We start from the raw sequence: 9,022 nt of genomic DNA on the forward strand, positions 1-9,022 counted from the left end.
TATCAGGGGCTTCTGTCAGGATATCAGGGGCTTTTATATTGTTAAACATTATTATTCTCCCGTTATTGTTGCATTTGAGAATATTTCAAGTGACAGCGCCACCTAGTGTGAATATAGCGAGGAGTGAATTATTCTAAATTCCTCTTCATTTCTAGTAAACCGGTCGACCATTATGATTTGGAATTGTCTCACTTGAGGTCCCCTAGGACCCCCTCCGGCTCCATAATGCCAAGACAACATAAATAGAGCGATAATACCTGCACAGTGAGGGAGATTTATCAAAACCCGTGCAGAGGAAGAGTGGTGTAGTTGCCCATAGCAACCAATCAGATTGCTTCTTTCATTTTCCACAGGCCTCTTTAGAGGCCTGTGGAAAATGAAAGAAGCGATCTGATTGGTTGCTATGGGCAACTGCACCACTCTTCCTCTGCACAGGTTTTGATAAATCTCCCCCAATGAGTTTAAAAGAAGTAATGGCTTCCTAGCAAATTGCCCCCAAACCAGGATTGTATTAACCCAATGGGCTATAGCGGCTGCAGTCCAAGGCGTCTACTGCTGGGGGGGCTCCTAAAGTCAGACATATATATATGTATTAAGAAAAGAGGGGGGGGGGGTTCCCATCCTCTGTTATGATCTATGAAAATAGCAAAGTTGAAACAAAATGATGTATAAACAAATAATATTTATTTAAAGAAAATGGAGACATTTAAAAACGGTAAATGATATGTTATGTGTATATGATATACAACATGGCCGCCCCCCCCGGTACCAGGATGCATTGTTATTGGTGGAGGCCGGAGGGTCATGTGACTTTGTGCCGCCATTACTGTTCTGCTTTTGCAGTTTGTGAAATCTTCATCTCACTTCTCTTAAAGGAATAATAGGCCCCTCTCCATGAGGCCCACACCACTCCGGTAGCGTACTCTGTGGTGACGCCGCTCTGATATTTCCCATTGAGATTGGAGCCATGACATTTGTTGTACCAGAACGCCCCATGAAACCTCTCTGGACAGTTGATGACATGAAGGTCTCTGTCATGGTCGAAGGTGGAAAAGTTCATCTGGTTCTGACCCAAAAGAGAATCTCCTGCGAATAATGAAAGTAAATTGATCTGGGCTCAGTATGGCCCCAACAATATACATGGGCACTGTATGTGAGGTACTGTATGGTGGTATTATGTATGAGACTAATATTTGTGCAGTATTATGGTCAGGGCAGTTTGAAGGAATTTGGGGGCCACAAGCAAAATAGACACCCACCCCCAGATTAACCCCCTCCCCCCCATGTAGGCAGGTAGTACCCCCAAATTAACCCACTCCCCCCAGTATGCAGGTAGTACCCCCAGATTAACCCCCTTCCCCCAGTATTCATGTAGGACCCACAGATTAACCCCCTCCCCCAGTAGGCAGGTAGTATCCCCAGATCAACCCCCTCCCCCAGTAGGCAGGTAGTATCCCCAGATCAACCCCCTCCCCCAGTAGGCAGGTAGTATCCCCAGATCAACCCCCTCCCCCAGTAGGCAGGTAGTATCCCCAGATAAGGGTTTGCACAGCTACGCACGGTAATGATGTTCACTCACGTCATGCTCTTACAATACCTAGGGCCGGTATCAGGACGTAGTAACGCCGGCCCTTAAATTCTGGGAGCGGGACGTGACGTGAGCGAATGTCAATACGAGGCCGACGCACGTAGCTGTACGGCACTTAACTGGGGGTGGGGACTTTAGCCTCTGCCTCCCGCTCCAGGCTCTCACACTGCTGGCCCGGCCGGCCGACAGGGCGAGCTGCCGAACCGGGATAGGGGCAGGAGGACGGCCCGGTGTGCCTGATGGCCAGTCCGGCCCTGCTCCTGTTCCTGTACTGCGCGGTACCCGGCCGGGCTGACAGCCAGGAGGAAGAAGAGCTCGGCCACGCTACAGGGAAGGGGAGGAACTCAGGAGGTGACCAGGAGTGCTGCAGCCCTATAGGAAGCACAACAAGCACAGGTTCTGCTTGGGGCCCCGGGCCAGCTTGGGGCCCCAAGCAATTGCTTGGTTTGCCTGTCCTTTAGCAACGGCCCTGATTGTGGTAGAATTACTCCCAGGGCTTAAATCCTGCAGGAACGCGAGGGAATTTCCACAGCAGGGATACCATTCCCTCTAGTAGGACTAACCCTTGAGTTAAAATCTTGGGTGAATTCCCAGACCTTGTTCTTCCACATTATATAATCCATCACGAGATACTTCCATTACCCCGCCCCCCCCCCCCCCCCCCCACCACCACCATCACCTACCGGCGGGTTTCTTTGGATCTCCCTCCTTAAATCCATCAATGTGCAGTTTGTACCCGTCCTCCTCAGGGTTGATGGCCAGAGGTGAGATGGAGAAGGAGTCATAAGTCACATGACGTGCGTCATTCTCAAAGTCCTCCAGGTCGATGCGCAGACGATACGTCTTCTTCTGGGTCAGGAGGAAAATGTTCTGTAAACCTGAAGACATGAATGTCCAGAAATCAGCCATGTGTAATCCCCAATGTGCAGCCAATGGAAGAGGTGTAAAGAGGGAAGAAGGAGCAGTTACCCAGCCAGTATTCTCCAGACGCTCGTCCAAACCCCGACTTATAGTCCTCCCAACCCCGATAGAAATCCACACCGCCATCAAACCTCTTCTGAAAGACCTGCAAGGAGAGGAAACATCTATAGACCGAGACATCATAGAACGTCAGATGACAGTGTAGGAGCGAGGTCTCAGGTACTCACCATCCAGGGTCCTCCAGTGCTCCTCATGTCACAATACACAGGTACTGGAGGAGAGGTTTCACCACCAGGATAGATCAGGTACTCACCGTCCAGGGTCCTCCAGTGCTCCTCATGTCACAATACACAGGTACTGGAGGAGAGGTCTCACCACCAGGATAGATCAGGTACTCACCGTCCAGGGTCCTCCAGTGCTCCTCATGTCACAATACACAGGTAATGGAGAAGAGGTCTCACCACCAGGATAGATCGGGTACTCACCGTCCAGGGTCCTCCAGCGCTCCTCATGTCACAATACACAGGTACTGGAGGAGAGGTCTCATCACCAGGATAGATCAGGTACTCACCGTCCAGGGTCCTCCAGTGCTCCTCATGTCACAATACACAGGTACTGGAGGAGAGGTCTCACCAATAGGATAGATCAGGTACTCACCGTCCAGGGTCCTCCAGCGCTCCTCATGTCACAATACACAGGTACTGGAGGAGAGGTCTCACCACCAGGATAGATCAGGTACTCACCATCCAGGGTCCTCCAGTGCTCCTCATGTCACAATACACAGGTACTGGAGGAGAGGTCTCACCACCAGGATAGATCAGGTACTCACCGTCCAGGGTCCTCCAGAGCTCCTCATGTCACAATACACAGGTACTGGAGGAGAGGTCTCATCACCAGGATAGATCAGGTACTCACCGTCCAGGGTCCTCCAGTGCTCCTCATGTCACAATACACAGGTACTGGAGAAGAGGTCTCACCACCAGGATAGATCGGGTACTCACCGTCCAGGGTCCTCCAGCGCTCCTCATGTCACAATACACAGGTACTGGAGGAGAGGTCTCATCACCAGGATAGATCAGGTACTCACCGTCCAGGGTCCTCCAGTGCTCCTCATGTCACAATACACAGGTACTGGAGGAGAGGTCTCACCAATAGGATAGATCATGTACTCACCGTCCAGGGTCCTCCAGCGCTCCTCATGTCACAATACACAGGTACTGGAGGAGAGGTCTCACCACCAGGATAGATCAGGTACTCACCATCCAGGGTCCTCCAGTGCTCCTCATGTCACAATACACAGGTACTGGAGGAGAGGTCTCACCACCAGGATAGATCAGGTACTCACCGTCCAGGGTCCTCCAGCGCTCCTCATGTCACAATACACAGGTACTGGAGGAGAGGTCTCATCACCAGGATAGATCAGGTACTCACCGTCCAGGGTCCTCCAGTGCTCCTCATGTCACAATACACAGGTACTGGAGGAGAGGTCTCACCACCAGGATAGATCAGGTACTCCCCGTCCAGGGTCCTCCAGAGCTCCTCATGTCACAATACACAGGTACCGGAGGAGAGGTCTCACCACCAGGATAGATCAGGTACTCACCGTCCAGGGTCCTCCAGCGCTCTTCATGTCACAATACACAGGTACTGGAGGAGAGGTCTCACCACCAGGATAGATCAGGTAGACACCATCCACGGTCCTCCAGTGCTCCTCATGTCACAATACACAGGTACTGGAGGAGAGGTCTCACCACCAGGATAGATCAGGTACTCACCGTCCAGGGTCCTCCAGCACTCTTCATGTCACAATACACAGGTACTGGAGGAGAGGTCTCACCACCAGGATAGATCAGGTACTCACCGTCCAGGGTCCTCCAGTGCTCCTCATGTCACAATACACAGGTACTGGAGGAGAGGTCTCACCACCAGGATAGATCAGGTACTCACCGTCCAGTGTCCTCCAGTGCTCCTCATGTCACAATACACAGGTACTGGAGGAGAGGTCTCACCAATAGGATAGATCAGGTACTCACCGTCCAGGGTCCTCCAGTGCTCCTCATGTCACAATACACAGGTACTGGAGGAGAGGTCTCACCACCAGGATAGATCAGGTACTCACCGTCCAGGGTCCTCCAGCGCTCCTCATGTCACAATACACAGGTACTGGAGGAGAGGTCTCACCACCAGGATAGATCAGGTAGACACCATCCGCGGTCAGACCCTGGGCAGACACATCCGAGCAGTCATGGGGGCGGCAGGAATCTCTACAGCTGATGACTAGGAGGAGAGAACACAGGACGGCTCAGATGTCTCCTCTTTATTAAAGGGGTTTTATGACTTTATGTAAATAATGTTTAATCACTGTACAAATAGGAAGTTCTACAACTTTCTAAAACTATTTGGGGGGAAAATTATTCAATGGTTTTACGCTGTGTTTTTTTTGGGTGGTAACTTGTCCCACAACATCCTGGACCCCAGACTGATACATTGTATATAGCTAGTCCTGCTCTACCCACCTCTAAGGGTAGGTTCACATGGCTGTTTGCAACCGACTCGTTAAGGGTCCGATAGACTCTGTTTTTGTTTTTTTTAAGCGGACCAGGCCCTGAAATGGGTTGGATGCAAATGGCTACTGCCGGGTCCCGATGGCCCCCATTCACTTGCATGGGGTGACCTGGTAATTTTACAGGATTTTAGTGGAGGAAAAAATAGAACTTGCGCTATTTTTTTTCTCTGCTTAACTCCTGTCTTTCTGGCCGCTTTGCCGTTGGAACTCCGAATGGCGGAATCCGATGTGAACGAGCCCTTAGCTGAGAGCAGGATTAGCTATGTACAATGTATCAGTCTGGAGTCCAGGATTTTTAGCTCACAGAGCATTGTCTAGACTTGATACTGTCATCAATTCCTGATCGACAAGGTGCCAACAACCATTACTCTCTGCCGATCAGCTCTTTGTTACCCCAACTATACAGTAAACAGGACTGAAAGTCTTCCACCATTCATTGGATAGTGGTGGTGCCGGGTGACTGCCGCTTGGCACTGTATACTGGGGGCGCCTAACGTCTGATATACTATGCAAGAGCCATCAATCAATAAATTCTGGAAACCCCCTTTAAGGAGCAGATTATGGATTAGCCTTCCATTGGACCTGAAGAGATTGATCTGTGATCCCGGACGAGGAGACGTCACTTACTGTTGTAGATGTTTCCAGGAACGTTGGCCGGAGCCTGGTGAGTGTCCTCCAGAAGTAATGAGAGGACGACCACAGTCAGGAGACGCCACATCTTCTGCAGAAAGAAATAGGTGTCATTGTATTCGTCTCACCCCAGCTGGGAGGTGTCATCCTTGGGCAGTATGTTAGGAGGTGTCATCCTCGGGCAGTATGCTAGGATATGTCATTCTTGGGCATTATGTTGGGAGGTATCATTCTCGGGCAGTATGTTAGGAGGTGTCATTCTTGGGCATTATGTTGGGAGGTGTTATTCTTGGGCATTATGTTGGGAGGTGTCATCCTCGGGCAGTATGCTGGGAGGTGTCACCCTCAGGCAATATGCTGGAAGGTGTCATCCTCGAGGAGTATGCTGGGAGGTGTCATCCTCGTGCAGTTTGCTGGGAGGTGTCATCCTCGTGCAGTTTGCTGGGAGGTGTCATCCTCAGGCAGTATGTTGGGAGGTGTCATCCTCGAGGAGTATGCTGGGAGGTGTCATCCTCAGGCAGTATGTTGGGAGGTGTCATCCTCGTGCAGTTTGCTGGGAGGTGTCATCCTCAGGCAGTATGTTGGGAGGTGTCATCCTTGTGCAGTTTGCTGGGAGGTGTCCTTCTCAGGCAATATGTTGGGAGGTGTCATCCTCGAGCAGTTTGCTGGGAGGTGTCATCCTCGGGCAGTATGTTGGGAGGTGTCATCCTCAGGCAGTATGTTGGGAGGTGTCATCCTCAGGCAGTATGTTGGGAGGTGTCATTCTCAGGCAGTATGTTGGGAGGTGTCATCCTCGAGCAGTATGCTAGGAGCTGTCATCCTCAGGCAGTATGTTGCGAGGTGTCATCCTCGGGCAGTATGTTGGGAGGTGTCATCCTCAGGCAGTATGTTGGGAGGTGTCATCCTCGAGCAGTATGCTAGGAGCTGTCATCCTCAGGCAGTATGTTGCGAGGTGTCATCCTCGGGCAGTATGTTGGGAGGTGTCATCCTCGTGCAGTTTGCTGGGAGGTGTCATCCTCAGGCAGTATGTTGGGAGGTGTCATCCTCGGGCAGTTTGCTGGGAGGTGTCCTTCTCAGGCATTATGTTGGGAGGTGTCATCCTCGGGCAGTATGTTGGGAGGTGTCATCCTCGGGCAGTATGTTGGGAGGTGTCATCCTCGTGCAGTTTGTTGGGAGGTGTCATCCTCGGGCAGTATGTTGGGAGGTGTCATCCTCGGGCAGTATGTTGTGAGGTGTCATACTCGGGCAGTATGTTGGGAGGTGTCATCCTCGTGCAGTTTGTTGGGAGGTGTCATCCTCGGGCAGTATGTTGGGAGGTGTCATCCTCGGGCAGTATGTTGTGAGGTGTCATACTCGGGCAGTATGTTGGGAGGTGTCATCCTCGTGCAGTATGTTGGGGTATTGGGCCTCCTGAATGGTTACTCATAAGTTCATCTCTAAACTGACCATGTACAGTCCTTATCCACAACTTACCTCAGGTTTGTCCTCAGTTCACGCACTTTGACTTTTCCAGCTTCCAGATGAGTGGAGTGCAGACACGTATGATCTCCCAGACTTTATCTACAGTCAGTCTCTCAGTCGGGGCTATTTGTATGAGACCCCGTCTGGCGTCTTGTTCTGTGCGGACTTCACAGGGTTCCTGAGTTCTTGTGCTGATCTGCTGTTACTCTGACCTCCTATTTTCTCTCTGGGATTTTGCTCTCTGTATTTTGTTGATTTAGACCCAGACACACTCCCCCGGCCTTTGAACCTTGGTCAGAACCTGACAACCCATTGTTTGCCAATTCTGCTGCTGTGTGACCTCCTGGCTTTGGACTACTGCCTTCATCATCCTCTGTCTTCCGACTCTACCACTACACTCCCTTCAGGTTTTCTCCCAGCTACTTATACTTTACTCCCCTTCTGTTAAGCTTGGTTACCGGGGCACTTAGCCAGGAAGGGGCCATAGCCTAGTTGCGACCACCATTTATTAAGGCCTCTAGACATCTTATACCCTATCCAAAGGATAGAGGATAAGATGTTTGATCGCGGGGGTCCGGGCGTTTTGAATATTATGTTCAGAACGCTTGGTACGGGTGACTGTGGTCATGAGATCAATCAACCCCTCTTGCGACGTCACACCAGGCCCCCTCCATTCATGTCTATTCAAGTCCAAAGCATAGGAGATGAGATGTCTGATCATGGGGGTCCCACTGCTGGGGCCCTCCGCGATCTCCCGCATCACTCCGCGTTCTAAACAAATGCCGGGTTCCTGCTGCAGTGGTCGTGACGTCACGTCACCCCCCCTCCATTCTGGTCTATGGGAGGGGGTGTGTCGGCCAACGCGCCCCTTCCAATAGACATGAATGGAGGGGGTGTGGTGTGACTTCATGAAGGGGCATGGCCCTGACATCATAATCACGGCCTCCGGCTCCAAGCATTCTCAACAACTCTCTTCCTATAAATGACCTATTCATCATGGATTTGTGGTGTCCCGGTACTGTACGTGTACTGTATCTTGTGTAATAAGTCCCCAAAGTCAGAGTTCCTCCGTACTGATAGGATGCTCTTAGTGGGATAACCCCTAGTCGCCTCTTCCTTCTTCAATTTTATGTATATATTTTATTGTGGTGTCCCAGTACCGCATTCTATACGGTACTTGTTTATTTATGGGTCCCCATAGCCAGAGTCCCTAGGACGTAGGGATTCCTATTAATCCAGTCTACCCCTAGTCGCCTCTATTCTAGTATATAGTTAGTAATTTATGTATAGGTTAATGTAAATAGCATAATATATGTAAATAAATGGTTAATTACTTGTTTCTATGGCGTCGCTGGGCCTTCGGGTCATGTGATGCGTTCCAAGCCTCACTCTGGATGCATTCCAGGCCTCACTTTGGTATTTCTAGCATTGTTTTGGTATTATTATGTGTATAGGAAGTCAGATGATCACCCAGAAGCCTGTGTGACGGTGAGTAACAGCTGACCTTGGACCTATCAAATTAGGCTCCGCCCCCTGTCCATATAAGGGACACGGCAGCCATTTTAGCTCTCTTGCTCCTGTGCTCTTGATGAGAGAAGACCTGTACAGCAGTAATCGCAGTGAGTTAGGCCTGAGCCTTGCGGCAATGGCTGAACAATTATAGTTATAGAGTGTATCAATCCCCAAACACTCTGCGGGACCACCGGACCTAATCTACCCCTAAATCCGGACGGATCCACGCACCAATTACCTTGATTCTATTAACCTGCAAAAGACACAAGGTCCACAGCAACTGTCAGTCATTGGAGTCTATAGAAGTATGTTGCAGAGACTGTTACTGTATTCTGAATGTACCG

At 50.6% G+C, this 9,022-nt stretch overlaps 1 protein-coding gene across 1 annotated transcript; it reads right to left on the reverse strand.

The window, feature by feature from the left end:
* Positions 1-729: 729 nt before the first annotated feature.
* LOC130284619 (microfibril-associated glycoprotein 4-like) lies at positions 730-8,535 on the reverse strand. The gene is made up of 6 exons (XM_056535126.1): positions 8,501-8,535; positions 5,703-5,796; positions 4,629-4,786; positions 2,558-2,654; positions 2,272-2,466; positions 730-1,086 (listed from the first exon to the last, which is right to left on the reverse strand). The coding sequence occupies exons 2-6, from the start codon at positions 5,791-5,793 to the stop codon at positions 824-826; spliced, it is 804 nt and encodes a 267-aa protein (XP_056391101.1). The 5' UTR covers positions 5,794-5,796; positions 8,501-8,535; the 3' UTR covers positions 730-823.
* Positions 8,536-9,022: the final 487 nt, after the last annotated feature.

The sequence above is a fragment of the Hyla sarda genome, chromosome 8 (genome assembly GCF_029499605.1).
Source record: "Hyla sarda isolate aHylSar1 chromosome 8, aHylSar1.hap1, whole genome shotgun sequence".
NCBI lineage: Eukaryota > Metazoa > Chordata > Amphibia > Anura > Hylidae > Hyla > Hyla sarda.